This window comes from Terrapene carolina, unplaced genomic scaffold, assembly GCF_002925995.2.
Source record: "Terrapene carolina triunguis isolate 2854851 unplaced genomic scaffold, T_m_triunguis-2.0 Scaffold85, whole genome shotgun sequence".
Lineage (NCBI taxonomy): Eukaryota > Metazoa > Chordata > Testudines > Emydidae > Terrapene > Terrapene triunguis.
Genome location: NW_020664436.1, coordinates 49,495,906 through 49,515,073, shown reverse-complemented (window position 1 = coordinate 49,515,073; position 19,168 = coordinate 49,495,906). Strand labels below are relative to the sequence as shown.

Below are 19,168 nucleotides of genomic sequence, written 5' to 3'. Positions count from 1 at the left end.
GAGCGGGGCAAGCCCCAGACCCCGCTCCACAGCGGGAGCTTGAGGGCCGGCTTAAAATGGCTGGTGGGCCTGGCCCGCGTCCCGTAGTTTGCCCACCCCTGCTGTAGAAGAAGAAAGCATTAAAATCCATAATCAAATATACAAATACTGCATTTAAGGATCAACATTCAGAATAACCACAATGTATTAAACTGATAGAGTTAATAAAGATTAAGTTTCCTGATGTGTGTTGATATTTATTCAGAACTATTTCCATAGGGAATTCTGCTTTTAAAAAATGGCATGAGATGGCCCATGATTTGCAACGGGAAATAAGAAACCACAAGTAATTATCAGCATTGCTTTTATGCCAGGCTATTGCCACCATGCTGACCTGCTTTTGATCAACTGCCACACAACATTTCTTAATGCCATTTGACACATTTATTGTAAATCAATCCTGATAATTCCTGTTTATGTTAGGTGCTGCCGCTGATAAGGCCAGCACCTGCACAAATCACTAACATAAATGAGAATTGATTCTGGCACTGTGAACGTCACTGCGGGAGTCATGCTGGTGAACTATTTCTTTCTCAAGCTGTCATTGGACCGCAGGATCAGTGGTATCTTTGACCTTGATGAATGAGTGGTTGTAACTTTCACAAGGGAATAATTAACAGCCTGCCCAGAGTCAGATTTATGCCAATAGAACTTCTAGTCTTTTGAGTGAAGGAAGATCTTACACAGCCATTGGTAAGCAGTTCCAATTGTTAATTACACCTGCTGTTAAAAAAAAAGTGTACTCTAATTCCAGTTTTAATATTTCTAGCTTCAACTTCCAGCCACTGGACCCTGGTCCATACTTAAAATTTAGATCAACCTAGTTAGGTCGCTCAGGAATGTGAAAAATTCACACCCCCGAGAGTTGTAGTTCAGCTGAGCTAACCCCCAGTGTAGACACAGCTAGGCCAACAGAAGAATTCTTCCGTCAACCTAGCTACAGGTGCTCAGGGATGTGGATTACCTACAGCGATGGAAAAACCCCTTTGGTCAATGTAGGAAGTGTCTACACTGCGGCACTAGAGTGGCATAATTGCAGTACCATATCTGTGCCACTGAAGTGCCTGTAGCGGAGACATGCTCTGGGTCTTGTTATGCTTTCATCTGCTCCTCTATTATAATGATACCTTCTCCAGATGTTGGTACTTATGGACCAGGATCAAGTTTCACCAACGCTGAATGCAGAAGTAACAGTACCTGCTTACTCCTATTTAATATTCCCCATCTATCTGTCTGAGGAATGCATTGATTTTTTTAATCTACAACATTGCACAAGGCGCTTCTATTCAGTTAGTTAATTCCAGTGACGACCTGTCGCTGCAACTATGCTTTCATGTGAAAGTCTTTATTTTGTTGCTGATTACTTTGGCTTGATAAAAGCACCTAGCCTATTTTAATAAGATTGATTTAGGGTAATTAGAATGTTTAAGGGTAATATATGCACTTTCCTTGAGGATGTTAAAAGTGTCACCAATAATTTACTGCTACTGCATTGATAGAGATTGGTATAGCGACTGTGGCGTGGCTGATCAGGCAATAACAGTATTTCTGTTTTTCCACCATTGTTTAGATTGTAAACATTTTGGTCTAGGGACTATCTTTTATTAAATATTCGTACAACACTAATACAATGGGGCCCAAATCTCATTTGGGGCCTCTAAGAGCTTCTATAATATTAATGACTACCATAGATAATGTTTCTGCAAAAACAATATACAGTGGAAGTTGTTAATTCCCACAAAAAATTGGTCTTTTCTCCCCACCTCTCAGTAAAGATTTTATAGTAGAGGCAGTCATGAGTTTATTAAAGCTTGATCCAATTCCCAAGGAAGCTTACAGCAATCTCTCAAGCGACTTCAATGGGGGCTGGACTGGGCCTTTAAATAATTCTACTTATTTTTACCAAAATATGTGAAATTTCCCATGGAAATCTGTCATGGGCCTTAGAATCCTTATGGCAGAAGATGCCTCAGATTCTTTCTCTGCTTTCTTCCTATTTTTTAATGATTTATTCAGTGCATAGTGAGAAAAGCTTCCTAACATTCCCTAAAAATAATTGTTTTCAAGCACAGATAATGTTTTAATGTGTATAACATGAGGAAGACACCAGAATAATCCTTATAGAGCATCCTCTTTACAATACAAGTCTTCAAAAATATGACAACATAGCAGAGATTAGATAATGCTGGTACAAATCCAGCCTCTAGGCCAAATCGAGCCATGATTTGGATGAAACAAATACCTTTTGAAGGTATAAACAACAATTTACATTTAACATTTAAAGTCTTGAAGGAAGCCTGTTCAGTCTTCCATTTTTACATGCAATCCCCATTGCTCCTTGAATTGCAGGAGATACGGTTCTTGGTCTACTGATGGCTCATCAGACGCCTGCCTCTTATAGAGTTTGGACAAAAGCCCCTCTTTAGCAGGCTGATCACACACTTCATGCTCAAATACTTCTTCATGTGCATCACTCTCAAAACTGGACAAAGTAGGTATATAAAGTCTTCCAGTATGAGGATCCCAATCTACTAATATGGTCTGTTCATCCTCCTCTTCTACCTCCATTGTCCCAGTTTGGTCTTGGAGGCTCTGTGTTATTGTTCTTAACTGGGGACAGTAAGACTGTCCTATTTTTTCAGTACCCAAATCAAGCTGTGGATCATCCAGTAGTTCCTCTGGTGCAGCAGCCTCCTCCTTCCAATTGAGTTCTTTTAGTTTCTGCACCGAACACATGTCTGTAACCTGCACATCAAGCTGGGGACAGTATGACTGTCCCATTTTATTGTCAGCGAAATCCCTCAAAGTGATCTGTGGCTCATCTAGCAGTTTTCTTGGTGCAGAAGACTTCTCTGCCAAACCACATTCTTTTAGCTTTTGCACAGGAAAAAGGTCGGCAGGCCTCACATCAAGTTCATACTCTACAACCCCTTCATTCCTTTGACCCAAAGCAGAGTGGAATCCATGTTGGCATATCCCATAGCGCTCAGAGTCAGGTAAAATTTTCACATCTTCAGAAGTATCAACCACGTGTTTCACTTCCAGTGCTCTTTTCAGAGGCTTATCATCGACTCTGCTTTCGTCATGAATGGAACTGCAACTGTGGCTGGTCCTGCCTATTAAATTAACGGTTTCCTGGGAAGTCTTGTACTCACCCATCATATTAATAGTGATGAAGTTAACCACTATTTTTTCAGAAGGGATAAAAGCCCTTTCATCACATTTATCGGTGTAGTGCAATACCTGGAATAGAAAGACATTTTGATTTAAAAAAAAATACAAGCAATACCATCTAACTGCAACTTATTTGGCATCTACTTTTAAAATGTACCATTAGGTCCCATCTGGTCAGGGTTCAAGAGGAGAGGAAGGGAGAAGTACAAAATGGCCCACTCTCTTTAAGCAGTGACAGGAGGAGCTGTAAGTCCATTGGTAGGGTCATTCAGAAAGCTTCCATCTTAAGGCAAAGTTCACAGTGCATTCAGTAATCAGGCTCACCTTCACATTGGAAGTTGTGGGTTCAAACACAGGACTGAGAGTCCAGAGATTTGTGTTCTACTTTCGGCTATGCCACAGAGTGCATTTGTGACCCTGGGGCAAGTTACTTCACCCTCTATGCACCTCCATTTGTAAAATGGGGATATCACTAGTTACCTACTCCTCACAGAAGTTGTGTGTGTCATAACTTGCTTGTTAGCATTTGCAAGGTGATCCAAGATCTTCTGATGGAAAATATTACAGGATTGCAAAGTACTAGTTAAATAATAGCTGTACTTAGGTTTCTTCCAGTTTGAGAGATATCACTGGTGTCTACCAGCAACCCTCATTTTAAGTACAAAGAACCTCTCTCCAATCAGCAGACCCTTTCAAATGCAGTAAGTGCAGCCACTGTAAATAAAATACACCCAGGGTGAAAAAAAAAAACCCAAACCAGAAACCATGAAGCTGCCTTTTTTATTGTAAAAGTGTAGCACTTTAATGCTCAGTAAAATGAGAGACTAATACCACTATTCTGAGAAAGGTGTAGTGTAGCACGAAAGCTGTTCCAGAAAGTTCTCCTAATGCTCTTCAGTTCTGACTTGAAACATCTTGGTTATTCCACCTCCCCATGGCTGGAGACTCCCAATCAGGAGAGGAGTTTGCAGATGTGGCAAAATGGTGGTTGGGATATGGACTAATTTTCACTTGTTACTTAAGTCATGATTTTAACTCAGATGTTGAGAGGTGGAGGCTGGAGAAGATGTACCTTCATGGGGCCTGGCCACAGCAGCAACTCTGAACTCCCCTGAGTGCAAAGCCTGCCCTACGCTAGTGCCAATGCCAGTTGCATCCCCAGATGCAACTAGCTCCATATCAGAGGAAGGGAGTGGCCCAGTGGTGGTCCAAAACCAGCACAATGGTTGCACTGCCCCATGGTTTTTAAAAGTTTCGCACCCTCCTGAGGCACAATCCCTGCAAGCACTCTTGTAAGATGCTGCACCTACAGCACCAACCCTGCCATGGTGCTGTAGGTTTAATCCCATCATTCTCTCTACCTCCTTCAAACCCTCCATGCCATCCTCTGTCACGGAGAGAGAGTTAACATCACAAATGAGAGCTGGTCCACACTGCAAAGGTAGGTTGGCTTAACTATGTGGCTCAGGCCTGTGAAAAATTTCCCACCCTGTGAGATGTAGTTAAGACAACCTAAACCCTGTGAAGACACCGCTAGTTGACAGAAGAATTCTTCTGTTGACCGAGTTACCATCTCTCGAAGAGGTGGATTTACTACAGCAATGCAAGAACCCCCCCTGTCGCTGTAGTACAGGTCTACACTACGGTGCAACTGCAGCTGTGCTGCCATAGCATTTCTAGTGTAGACATACTCTGAGTAAGGTATTTTTTTATGATGGTGCATCAGTGTTTGTGCAACTTGCTGTGCAATATCTAGGAGATAAAGTTCTTCTTTTAGGGATTAGAAATGAAACCTCCCACACCCCACCCTATTCTTTTAAAGATATTTTTAAAAAAAAATTGTTAACATAATAAAATGAAAGAGAAAAACTTGTAAATGTTTTTACATACATCTTTGGGCTATCTAATTAGTAGTACAGTTGGATGCTAGTAGAATAATATACAAAAGCAGACCTAACTGAGATTGTACTGATTTGAAATATACTAAAGTTGAAAGTTAAGTAATGTGCCCAGTGCAGACATGCTAAATCCTCCAGAAACATAATTAAACAGTGAACTGGAGTAATATCTAGTAATTCTCCAAGACAGCATCACTATTTAATTTGGTCTTGACTTTTTGCATTTTTAATTCTCTCCTCTATTTGGTGATGAATTAAACCAATTAATAATTTTTGCTCATTGAATCCTCTCCATAGATCTCCCTGGGTAAATATAGAAATCTTGCCCTCTTACTAATTGCATTTGCCTCAGTGCACCTTAGTCCTTGCTTACAGCAATGACCCTTTCCAAGACTAAGAGAATAGCTCCATTTTGATGTTCAGTAACTTTGGGCATCTTTTTAGGAAAGACTGCCAGGCTGTCATGCCTAACACAGGCACAGCTGTTAATATAGGAAATACAGAAGAATGAGTAAAATTAACACCCAGCATGTGATGCTCTTTTCTTGATAGGAGTGGGACTTAAGGCACTGATCCTGCAATATACGGCATGCAGGCAGGCTGTAACGCTCCCATGGAGGCGTAGTGAATTCAATGGGGCTCTGCATAGGTGCAGTGTAAATGGCAGGACTGGGGCCTTAGTGAGTAAATGAGGAGCACTTACCAGGTTAGCTGGATGCTTTTGCTTGCTGACATGAATATACCTGTGCACACAATAGCCTGCCATAGAGATAATGAGGCCTGTTAAGATGATGGGCAGAATACATCCAAATACGATTGTTATAGTCTGCTCTACTGTTGGGTCTGTTAATAAAACAGAAGTTATTGCATTATGTAGTTTACTTCTTAATATTATGAGCTGTCCCAGGCACCTGTCACGCTGCTGTCTTGATGGAGGATGTGAGTGTGCTGCATTCAGGGATTTTTGGCAGCTGTAGGGGATGAAAATGGTGACATTTGATCCAGAGACCAAATTTTGAGAATTCCACTTGTCTTTGCAGGTGGAACTAGCTAACCTAACTCACCCTCACTGTGAGAAAAATGCCTACTGAAAGAACAGTTTTAATCCTGATTTCTCTCGGATACAGAACCCCTTTTCTTCCGAGAAAGGATTGTTTTACCCAAAGACCCCAGCTTCATGCAGCAGCGCTGAACAGTCTGCTGTGTTTCCTGCTGCTATTGGTGTAGGCATACTCCTGAATGCTCTGGATTTGAAGACTGGGTGGGTAAGGAGGGAGAGAGAAAGAGTGTGACGCACACAAACGGATTCCGGAATCCATTAAACTGCAACAAAGACCATAGGGCTACCGGGGGAAAGAGAATAGAAGGTGATGAGCTTTATGCCCTGAGGAACAGCCTGCTCACAGATGAAGTCATGTCATGTGAGCCCCAGTCAGTAGGACCACGTGTGTTTTGCAGCCAGGGAAAAACATTTTGGGAGATTCTTCATCAGTACAATGGATCAAAATCTGGTGGGGGAAGAAAGAAGGGGAAACTTTCCAAAACCAGGACTGCCTCTTTCATTTGGCACCCTAGGCAGTTCTTACCTGCACCTATTCTAGAATTTTCCCTGTTTTAACAAGACATATAACTGTGATAATCTCAAACTCTGATCTAAGTTTCATTCTCTTCGCATGTTGCAGATTTGTACATACCTTTCAGAGTAGCAATGCAATGTTCTTTGGAAAATCCACTGAGCAAAAGTGGTGTTGCAACATATGTCTGTACATTGACACAGTAAACTGTATTGGATTCCAACCGGGGCACAACCAGTGTATTGTTTTTAATAGAGAAGACCCACTAGAAAAAAGAAGATGGTAACTTTTATTTAGAGCCTACCCTAAAACACAGATGATGGATTTTATTAAAACAAACAAAAACAACTTGGAAAGAGCAACATTCTAACCATTATTGTGAGCTAGACCATGAATCCTAAATTATTTCCATTTTTCTGAACACTAATGAAAACAGAATTAGTTATTACATTACCTCATCTGAGCATTTTACCTTCTATTTAATGTAATATTCTGTAACGTTACTGACCAATTCCCCCTTTACAGAAAGGAGAGAAAATGGAACACTACTAGCATATACTCAGATGGATATTGTGATATACAAGAAACATCTCTCTGGTCTTTCTGTAGGGCGTCCTAACAAGGTCCAATAAGGTTACATTTAGTTTTCATTTTAGGTAAACTCATTGAGGCCAACCCTACTTCTACCAGAGTTAATGAGAGTTTTAACTCTGACTTAAATAGGAACAGAATGAAGCCCTCTCACTTCTCTATGGGCCTGGAAAGCTGGACCATTATTGAACAGCACTGGTGGAGTCCCACTATGTTAAAAAAGCAAACTGTGACGTCAGAGGAAAAAAGGCTGCCAAGAATGTCTCGCCATAGTTCATCTGTGGAATAACTCCAGCTTTTAGGCATTTTAAAGAAACAGCATTATATTAATATGGAGCAGCTGATAGGGTAGTATAAAAAGTCATGGGTGTAGATTGGTAACCGTAGTCATGAATGGTGAATCCACAAGTGAATTATGCAGAACAGCTCAAATGAGTATTAATAGAACCTTCACACTACACCTTTTATTCTCTATGTGCCACATGTTACAGGAAGACTGCTTAAGACACGTGTTCAAGTTTTACAATATATTTTTTAAAATTAGGATAAGAGTTTGTTAAACTCTGCTTGTTAAACTAGGTGCCCGAATTTGGAGGCAAATTAAAAATAGCGATTACATGTAAAACAGTCGCAAAAGAGATCTAAAAATAACTTTCCTATATATAAAATTGTTATAGCGTCATTGGCCAATATTTTGGCACTTTGCAGGGCTTGCACCTAATGATGTCCCCTTTGAAAGTTGGGCATCTCCCCTCTCCAATGATATAATGCACCTGTTTCTAGCCCTGCAAAACTGTGAGAAATTGGACCTGGCCAGTAACTAAATTTGCTTATCCTGCACTTCATGGCATTGTAATTTGGAAGAGGTGTGTGTGTGTGTGTGTGTGTGTATGTAGGGAAGAGGGGGTGGTAGAAATATTTTTATAGCAAGTCATTGTTTTTTCTTATGTGCCTGCTTGAAGCTGCTCCATGATTTGGAATATTAGATTGAATCGGGTGAGATGGATTGGTGGGCAGTGTTCAGATGTGGTGGTCAAAGGATGTGGTTTATCACACAAGTTTTACAACCAGATGTGTGGCATTGTGACGGTGTGGACTAGACCAGAGGGAGGCTTCAGGGTCCTGCCACACTTGTCCCAGGAAAAGAGCAGTGGAGAGGTCCTCCAAGCAGGCTAGAGTGGCTGCAGAGAAAGCAGCCAATCAGGGCTCAGGAGGGCCCTATAAAAAGGAGCTGTAGCAGCAGAGACAGACAGTTTCCTGCTGGAGTTAGAGGAGTGCAGATGGTGCTCCTGGCTGGTTAAAGGAAACTGCAGGACAACAGACAGCTCAGTGGTAGTATGGACTGGAGAGCTCCTGGCTGGCTGCTAGGCCTGAGCTTAGAAGAGCCCTGAGCTAAGGGTAAGGCATCAGTGAAGGGTGGGGCTGCAGGGAAGTGGCCCAAGGAATTGAAGGCAGTTTTGCTAAGGGGACGTGGTAGTGCACAGCTGCTATTCTTAGGGTCCCTGGGTTGGGGGCCTGGAGTAGTGGATGGGCAAAAGGCCTACATTTGGACAGCAGTAAGCCCCCAGAAGGAAGTAAACTGTCAGGAGGCCCTGGTGGAGAGCTAGGACCAGAACAGAGTAAGAGGGCAAAACAATTGTCTCTGAGGAGGAAGCCCTGGGGGTACGGCCTGATACCAGGACCAGGACTGGTTTAAAAAAAAGATGATGCACGTGGCCAGAAAGGGGCATCAGCGAGAGGTGGGTGCCATGCCTTTACAGGCATGTGCAGAATTATATTTCAATAAATGTGTTAGCATATAAGCCTGTTTGTCAGCCTGAGAGAGAATTTTGGGTTTGACTTTTTGATATTCTTATATCTTGTACTACTGTGTGTGAAGAACAAAGACACTGTGTGTTGCATTTCCCACAACCAGATGGGGCTTTTGGTACAATGAGAAGAAATAAGGGATAGAGCAGTTAAAGTATTACAGGGTATGGTGGGAGTGTAATACATGAGCGTACACTGGAAGGCTGCCTGGCTCTTCTCTCAAGGCAAGGTCAAGCAACCAGTTGGGAGGGGCAAGCGGGAATTGGGGGGGGGGGGGAAGGTATAAAACACTAAAAGACCAAAGAAATGCCTGTCCCTGACCTTAGCACAACCTGCACTTCGGAGTTCTGGTCTTCCGCTTTCGGTCTGCGTGACTAGAACCAGGGGAGAGGGTGAAAGAAAAGCCCTCTAACAAAATGAAGTAAACCAGCCATGCTATTACTTACAGCACAAGTTCCATAAACATGTGAAAAGATTTAATATGTACTGTTCTATCGCCTTTTCAAGCTTACCCTTTTCTTTGTTTTTTTGTTGAGTACAGACACATTATATTGCAGGCCAGAGTAGACTTGATACAAAGATATAGATTCCTCTTCAGGGGTTCTTTTCCATTTCTCAGGAGCAGTCAGAACTATTGATATGGATTTTTCAGTGGAAGACACAGTAACTGCTGGTGGATCAATTTTAGCTGGAAAGATAAGTGTATATACTTACATAAAGCAATTTCAGACAGCAAAGGTAAATTTGATAGGACTACTATGATATTAAAATTTCCTAAACTGTGGATGATCTTAAGTTTCATTATAGATTTTGGGGACTTAACTGTAACTTAGAATAATTCCTTTTATATTGTTAGAAATGCATTATCTGGATAAGCATCTAAGCCTTAATATCAACAGTGTGGATACTACTGGATTGGGAGTTTGGGTTAGGAATCCTTGTGCCTAGCAGACTAAAAAGCCTTGACATTTACGACTTGACTTATGTCAATGTGCATAAGATTTCAGCTTGCTAAAATGAGCTAAGTTACTGGGAATTTCTGGAGAGCACTCAGATTGTCTGGCGCAGATGAGAGACACGGCATTATATGTTATTGTTATGGACGCTGCCTGGTTAGTAGGAGCTATAATGGAAAAGTATTATTATGGACTGCAGAACATTTTTTCTTCTTAACGTGTTCTCCAAACCATACATGCACTGTTGCCAGCTTTTCAAGTAGAGTGAAGTATTACCATACCTTCAAACACTGGCCACCTGTTATTCAGCACATAGTAGATATATTTCCAAACATACTTAATATGCAATTGGCATAGAAACTCAAATTCTTATCAGATACACTCCAACTAGTTCTGCCAATAGCAAAAACAGTTTTGACATGCTAGGAAATAAAAGTTTCTTCCTTTGCACTTGAGGATGAGCATGCAATGTTAATGTTTCATGATGTAATCACAGCTATGAACCCCTAACTTTATTGTCTTTCCTTACTATCAGTGAGAGGATTGAACCGTGCAGTTTCTGTCCATCTGGAACAGTTGCCACTGAAAAAGGCTTTTACACTTGCATAGTATTGGTCTTCGTGGTTATAGGTTTCATTGGAGAGGTCACACCATGTTCTACTGATGTTCTTGCATTCTGACTTTTTAATCCATTCACCTATGCCGTATCTGCATGAGAGAGAAAAGAGAGCTGAACAAGAACCATGGCCAGAAACATAGTAGTCACCTAGTATACTGCACATATGAAGAACAGAACTTTCTGCTCCCAAATCGCAGGCAGCTACCATTTGTATTGATGGAGATTTCCTAGTAGCGGGTTGTAATTACTAAGGGTTTACATCTTCTTTATAAATCAGTGCAATACAATTACTTACCTGCCATCCACCAGAGGGCAGTAGTGAACATACACACTAGCTTACGAGCTATATTCCAGAGATGTAATTAAGGGTGTGTCATTGCTCCCCTGACAAAATCCCTATTTTAAGGGGTTATCATTTGGATGCAAAACACATAAGAGATCTGTTTATATGACTACAAAGTTCTGCCCCTTGGGTCCTGTTTGTCAGTCTGGTTGGGCCATTTTGTTCCCGAAACCCGGCTTAGCCAACCACTTGAGGATCTCACTACACTGAGGGAATGCTGACACTACAAAGGCCCAGACTCAAAAAGGTACTTAGATGTCTAAATACCAGATTTAAGTGCCAAAGTCTGTTTTAGGTGGAGATTTACAAAACTCCCACCAAACCCTATAGGTGCCTAAACTGACTCAGTGCCTCAATTTTCAGGGTAAAAGTTCCCTGGATGCCTACATTTCTGCCTTTGAGCGCACACACTGCCACATTCCTCTAGGCATCCAGATGCCCATTTGAGAGGCTGCCTACCGGATCGGGTCCCATTCAAAAATCTGGCTGCTGGAGGAGCTTATGGTGCCGGCCTTGCAACTTTTAGCACAGTGGTTAGTACACCCAGCTGGGATGTGGGAGACCCAGGTTCATAGGTGCTGACATAGGTGGGGCTGGAGCACCCACAGGAAAAAAAAAGGTGGGTGCTTAGGACCCACTGGCAGCCATCCTATCAATGCCTCTCCCTCCCCCCAGCGCCTCCTGCTCGCCGGCGGACCCCGCTGATCTGTGCTGCCCCCTCCCTCCCAGCGTCTACTCCTCCCTCCCAGCGCCTACCGCAGATCAGCTGTTTTGTGGCATCAGGAGGTGCTGGGAGGGGAAGGGGGAGGAGCGAGGGCGCAGCGTGCTCGGGGAGGGGGAGAAACTGGGCAGGGAAGTGGTAGGAAGAGGCGGGGTGGGGGCGGAGCAGGGGTGGGAAGAAGCAGGGTGGGGGTGGGGCATTGGAGGAAGGGGTGGAGTGGGGGCGGAGCCAGGGGAGCACTTCCCGGCAGATTAGAAACTCAGCGCCTATTCCCAGGTTCAATTCCACGCCTCAGGCAGAGGGAGAGAAAGGATTTGAACTTGGGTGTCCAATCTCTCTAACCATTAAGCTCTGGCATATTCTGATAGGGATCTCGGTCAGTCTCTCCTGTTGAAGCTCTTCCACATATTTAAAGAGCCATTGGGGTGGGGGAAAGAGAATGGCTGTAGCCTGGTGAGCATCACAACACCTAAATACCTTAGTGACTGTAAGACAAGAAGCTTATGCTATCCCTCCAGCTAGCACAGAAAGCCAGGCCAAAGGAAAAGGGGCATGGCATGGATTCTCCTATGCCTTGTTGCTGGAACAACTCCTGGAAGCCTTTAGCAAAAGGCCTAAGTACAGCAACTTGCAGGTGGTCTGAATTTGGCTTCATGTTATGACAAAGTTATTACAGTAAGGAAGGGGTAAAGTCACTTAGTAGCAGGGGGGTAAGACAGAAGCATTGTCCATCATCAATATTATTCAAGGGCCAAATTCTTCCGCCATCATTCACATTGAATAGTATCTTACTAAACAAGTGGTAACGGTGCTTCTTAATGTGGGTAAGCATAACCAGACTGTGGCCCTAAGCCACATTCTTAGTCATTCTGGGTCAGATATAATCCTTCACAGATAAAGGCCTGATTCTGATCTCACATATATTGATTTTACACCAGCATAATTCCATTAATTTCAATAGAGTTACCTCTAATTTCCAAGTGTACATGAGATCAAATTTGGACCCTTAGAAAATTCCAAAGAACAGGCACATTCTACCTTCCATCAACTACCATATCCCATGCACAAGTGTTAACAATTTACACAGTTCCTCTATGATTTAGATCCAGTCTCTCTATGGCACAATGTCCCTTCATCTCATATCTCCGCAATGCCCCCATAAGCTCTTATTTTATACCCTTCACATATTTTGTCCTCACACTTCCTTTAACTGAGTCTATACTAAGTAATAACAAAATACATAGTTTCAATTATTTATTTTTATTTACATCTCCAAGCCCTGATTCATTCTCAAAATTAGTTTTCCATCCCTGCCTTTGCATAAAGGTGCCTTTAAATAAGCTACCAGAAAGGGAAAAGAGACAATTGGCAAACTTACATCAAATACTTCACCTTATAGAGTACTCCCTCTCCTAGTTCTTCTGGTGGTGACCAGTGCAGGATATTCTTCAGGTTTTTAGATTCAAAATGGACATTTCTAGGACTGGGCAAAGCACAGTACAGTTCTGCTGGAAAAGAAAATTAAAAAGGAACAATATCACTAAGAATCGCAAAAGACATTTGCTCCAAAGCAAATTTGTTTGTTTATTTATTTTTTTAAAGAAACCCTAAAATGTGCAACATTTTTTTTCCTGCCAAAAAGTAGAGCTGTATTGGTCATGAAACCTGGATTATTTTCCCTACTGGATCACACAAGAGGTCCACCTAGTCCAGTATCCTGTCTCTGATAGTGGACAGCACCAGACATTCAAAGGAAAGTGTAAGAACCACAGAGTATGCACATGTGGGATAACCTGTCCCTCCTATTAAATCTCACTCTAATCTTTAATAGTTAGAAGATGGCTTAAACCCTGAAGCAATTATTTCAACCTATTTGCCAGGCAGGCTTACTGTTCTGTAATCCTCTGGAGCCATTTTAACCCCCCCGAAGCCTTTTTAAAAATATGGGTTACAACTCATTCCGTCTCACTGAAAAATAAAGGTTAGAGAGTTTGTTTTTTTATTTGCAGTCAGCTATTTCCCAAAATAATATTGTGTGTGTGTTTTTTAAGAGCTCTGTGTAACTCAAAAGCTCGTCTCTCTCATCAACAGAGGCTGGTCCAATAAAAGATATTATTTCACCCACCTTAGCAAACAATTAGAGAGATTTTGTGAAACAAAACTATTCTACCTGAAGCCTATGTGGAGAGTTCCTATGCAATAGCAGCCTTTCTTGGTTAAAAGAACATTGTTTTGAGTCATGCTGTTGCATACCCTTATTATAATACTGCTGTAGACTACGATCTCTTATTATTATTTTTATTATTACTACTGAGACAGGCGTGATCCAGAATAGTCGGCTTCTAGTGTACAGTTGCTGTGATAGTAATAATTTTGTTACGTTATTACCTTTAACATTACTCGCTGACACTTTGTCTACACTGGAACTTCATGGGCAAAACTTCAGGTGTTTTACCTCCTCCGCCCCCACCGGAACAACAAAAGTTTTGCTGACGAAAAGCACCGGTGTGAACAGCACTTTGTCGGCAGGAGTGATCTCTGCCCTGGGGCTGCCCAGCTGATAAAGCTGCTGCCGCTCGTCGCTCGTCGGGGTGGAATATTTTTGTTGGCAGGAGAGCTCTCTCCTGCTGACAAACAGCAGCTACACAGCCGTGTCGCTAAAAGCTGCGTAATGCAGACACAGCCTGAGGTTACAGTCAAGATTCTGATCTTATTACACAGGTGTAGAGCTGTATATCTCCATTGACGTCACTGTCTGTATTCACCCAGACATAAATCCGACCCTATGTTAGCTACAGGAGTGTTACTCAGCTAAATTACTACTCATTGAGCCAGTTCTTGAAATAAAGGATTAAACAAGGAATTTAGTTTTGGTCTAATATGGGCCTCAGTTCAGCAAAGTACTTAAGTAAGTGCCTAACTTATAGCATATTTCCATGTCAATGGGAAATCTCACATGTTTACATTCCTTGCTGAATTGGGGCCTTAATGAGGATATCATAACCAGGGGCAAAACCGTGCACCCTTTACATACAACTCAATCCCATGTGCCTCCTGCCAGGAGTATTGTTTGACATCACTGGAAGCTGAAGGCACTCAGCAACACTTAGGATCAGGCCTGAAATTTCTGAAGTTGGACAACAGCACAACTGTTTTCTTTGCATTATCTCTTGTCATAAGTATGAGGCTACAAGAGCATAAAAAGGAATTAGAAAAGGGAATCTGTGGCCACTCTGGACTTTTCAAGGCCCCCTAAACCCATCCTCTAGGGATGTGGTTGTAGTTCTTCTTTAGCTGAACAAAGAACCAGAGGAATGAGGAAGTAAAACATTATAACGTAATGAACAACAGGAACCTAACAGAAGGGTTAGTCCTTGTGGTGAAACCTGACCTTGTTACTGCCTTAAATGGCCTTAAAGAATTATTTGAAGTTTATTTCAGTATCATTTAAATATTTATTCTCCAGATGTGTAACACTTAATTACAATTGTGGCACTGGTCTATAAATCAAATCAATGTCACCACTGCTCCCTTAGCTGACTTCTCTCACCTTAGGATTTCCTAAGGCCAAACTGTAAAAACGAAAGTAGGAAATACTTTCTAAAAATCAATCTGAGAATATTATATTGTTGCAATTCTACTGGGGCAGAGTTAAGGTTACTGCTTTTATTTGAAAGAGACTTTCTGGTTTAGGGTGGAAATATAATCTTAACTCTGAATTTTCTAGTCTTCAAAATATATATAAACATTTTTGAAAGGTAATATACAGTCAAAACACTGGTATGTGCCTGTATTCTTAACTTCGCCTTATAAATATCCTCCACAAATTTCTTGATTAATGTAGCCCCTTTTGGCCTGAACGGTAAGCCAATATTTGGTGCCTTGCACGATTGTTGCAGATAGGTAGAGAAATTAATGATATGAGTTATGTATTTCTTTGGTGCAATCCTGTATATTTACAAAGAATGTACACAAAAGCCAAGTACCCTTAATGCAGTAGAAACAAACCAACAGCAGGCAGTTTCCTGGCTCTCTCTTTCCGAGTCTGCCTCTCTAGTAATTTCTGTGCCCAAGAAGCCTCTCTGCTCCCTCTCAGGGCCACACTGGGGTTGCCAGGTGCCCAGTTTTTCACCAGAAAGTCCAGTCGAAAAGGGGACCTGGCAGCATCTGGTTAAGTGTACTGACTGGACACCTAAAGTCTGGTTACGGAGGGTGGGGGGCACCGAGTCATCAACCTGCACCAGCCCATGCTCAGCGGGAGCTGCCTCCTACCTGCATTTCATGGGCAGGCAGGCGGGCTCTGCATAGGGTGACCAGACAGCAAGTGTGAAAAATCGGGACAGGGTGTGGGGGGTAATAGGAGCCTATATAAGAAAAAGACCCAAAAATCAGGACTGTCCCTATAAAATCGGGACATCTGGTCACCCTAGCTCTGCATCAGGCTGAAGCTCTGGAGCAGAGGGAGCCCAGCAGAGTGGGGAGAGGGAGAGGATCCAGCTACAAGGAAGGGGAACGGGGAAGAGCAGCAAGTGACAGGGGAAGGGAGTGAGTGAGTGAGCAGAGGCGAGACCTTGAGGGAAGAGGCAGAGCAGGGGTGGGATATCAGGGGAAGAGGCAGGGCAGGAGCAGGGCTTCGAGGGGAAGACGCGAGGCAGGGTGTGATTGTCATCAATTAGAAAGCTGGCAACCCTGTGTTACACTCCTGACTGCTTAGCTTGCTTTCTGCTGGCTGCTTCTTGCTTTTTTGTCTCTCACACACATCTTACAGATACATGAGCTATAGGATTATTAGGCAACCACTCCCATAGAAACCCCTCTTAATCTTCTAGGGTTACCTTTTGCTCAGGCCTTGTGTGGTGGCTTCTAATGTTTCCAGTGTTCTCACAACATAAAGAGGCAATTAATTGCTCCTTCCATTTAGCCTGAAAGAAAGGTGCTTAGGACACTAGAGTGATCAGACAGCAAATGGAAAAATTGGGACAGGGGGGTGGGGGGTAATAGGAGCCTATATAAGAAAAAGACCCAAAAATCGGGACTGTCCCTATAAAATCAGGACTGTCCCTATAAAATCGGGACATCTGGTCACCCTATAGGACACCCACTTGTATTAAGCAGCTCTGTGTTCTTATAGATCAAAGACCTGCTTGATGGTTGCCATTATCACCTTCCAGCATAATAAGAACAATCAGGGATGACCTGGTTTGGACAAAATAATCATCACAGGTAGATTTTCGAAGATACTTAGGTGCCTTACTCTCATTGAAATTCTACCTCTCAGTCACAATTGGCCCTAACCCTCTTATTGAAAATGCCCATTTCCACCCTCCACCTTCCCCTCATTGTCTGGTGCTCAAACTCCAAAGTCCCCAGCTTCTCTCTACCTTTGAAGATCATAGTGGAGCCCATCAGGCATGATACAGTCATAGGCCAGGTCTACACTATAAACGTACATGGGTTGAACTACATCGCTCAAGGATGTGAAAAATCCACACCCCTTGAGCAACGCAGTTCTACTGACCTAGCCTCTGGTGTAGACAGCCCTATATCTATGGGAGGGCTTCTCACCTTGACATAGCTACTGCCTCCCATGGAGATAGATTAACTATGCCAACAGGAGAAGCTCTCCCTTTGGCAGAGTAGCATCTTCACTGAAACGTTACAGTGGCGCTGCAGCGTTTTAAGTGTAGACCTGCCAGTAGTTGTGCTGTGCTACTGTTTCTTTCACATTTCCCAGCACTCTGATGCATTCTTGTTAGGTCGCATGTCTGATGGCGAAGCTCCACAGCACACAAGATTCCAACAATCAAATGCTACTTGCCCTAGGTCACTCTGTCAGAAGCACAAAATGCACTCTGCATGGGTGGCATGTCCAATAGCCTGGGGAAGGCTGTGCCTCTCCAAACAGCCCTGCATGGTCCTGCCCACGCTCCCCCAAAACCCCCTCCTGCTTGACCTTTCCCCCTTGGCCCCAGCTCAGGCAGGCTTCTCCTCTTCAGTGCTGGTGGGGCTGGGGCTAGGGCAGCCAGGACTTGGGGTGGCTGGGGCCGCCCAGCGCTGGTGGGTCCTGGGGCCGCATCGCCCAGTGCTGGGGGTGGGGGGAAGGGGCTGGAGGTGCTGGGGCTGGGGGGGCCGCACGCCCTGCGCTTAGGGGGTTAATGGTTAAGATTGGTTAATGGTAAGCCCAATGCTTACCGGTTAATCGTTTAACATTTTACATCCCTACAGAGGATCAGAAATTATATTCAGATGAAAAGGAAAAACCTCCTGACCAGGGGAACCAACAAAGCTGCACAAAACTGGAAAGAATGATTAATATGTGAGATCTGCATCAAAAACACCAATATACATATCACTGCAAAGAAAAAAAAAACAAAGCCAGCAATAAACTAGCCTGCTAAAGACGATCACACAAGCAGGCTACCTCACTGCAGTGAAATGTATAAAGCTAAGGCAAACTCTCAGCAAAAACAGAACCAGTGACCACAAACTAGAGCTGAAAATTGGGAAGCAATCTTACAAAAGAGCAATTGTGCAACCTACGTAACAAAGGACAGATTGAGAGACCGAGGCACTTTTCACTCCAATGCTCAAAATATGAGGAAGCGCAAGAAAGGGATTTTCTCAAATTACCTGGAGTCGAGTCAGAAGAGACTTCTCACTAAAAAGCTATGAAGAAAAACTGTGCCTGACTCCAGAAGAAAGACGGCAGACATGGCATCAGACTGTGAATCAACCTGCCACCAGGTCATGAATGGATGCCATTGACAAACAGACACTGGGGATCAGACTCCAAACATGGTATTAAGACCTATCCTAGGTGGGTTGTAAACAAGTTTGACATATCCGAAGGGGTCAGCTAGTCTTTTAAATAGCATATTTTGGCAACACTTGTATACTTGTCATGCCAATAAAGTCTCATTGAATTGCACCAGATAGAGGAAATCAGTTCTTGTTGCAGAAACAGGCGATACCAAAACCTATGGAAGTCAAGCATCTGAATTTTATTTGCCTTCCTGAACTTTTCGGAGGTTCATCACGACATGAAAATATTTACATTTTCCCAGCATATTTATACAGCAGATCTGAGGCACGTATTTGTTTACTACACTAAAATATCTTAAAAAATATACTAAGTGTCAAGGTAGGGGTTTCATTTCACGTTTTGCTTTCCTCCTCCCTCCGGTGTGGTTTCTGTGAAGTGAGGAGTACTCAAGACAGAGACATTGCCTCATCTGGTGCAGGCGATCTCAGTGAGCAAAACCCACAGAACTTGCAAGAGAAGGGCTTTTCTTTAAAGAAAGTCGCACTCCCACTCCCCTTGAAGTCAATGAGAATTATACCATTGACTTGGAAGATGGAAAGATTAACTTTAATTTACACATTCAGGTAATGCACTGGATTGGGATTCAGGAGATCTGGTTTCTATTCCTGTTCTTGGCCCTGT

At 42.9% G+C, this 19,168-nt stretch overlaps 1 protein-coding gene across 1 annotated transcript in view; it reads right to left on the bottom strand.

Moving 5' to 3' along the window:
- Positions 1–2,153: 2,153 nt before the first annotated feature.
- The window catches only part of IL20RA (interleukin 20 receptor subunit alpha), a 36,810-nt gene continuing 19,795 nt past the window's right edge, over positions 2,154–19,168 (bottom strand). Inside the window, exons 2-7 of the mRNA XM_029911049.1 lie at positions 13,103–13,232; positions 10,571–10,749; positions 9,598–9,773; positions 6,806–6,950; positions 5,815–5,954; positions 2,154–3,282 (exon numbers count right to left, since the gene is read on the bottom strand). Of these exons, the coding sequence (XP_029766909.1) occupies positions 2,341–3,282; positions 5,815–5,954; positions 6,806–6,950; positions 9,598–9,773; positions 10,571–10,749; positions 13,103–13,232 (1,712 nt within the window). The 3' untranslated portion in view covers positions 2,154–2,340. The remainder of the gene's footprint in view (positions 3,283–5,814; positions 5,955–6,805; positions 6,951–9,597; positions 9,774–10,570; positions 10,750–13,102; positions 13,233–19,168) is intronic.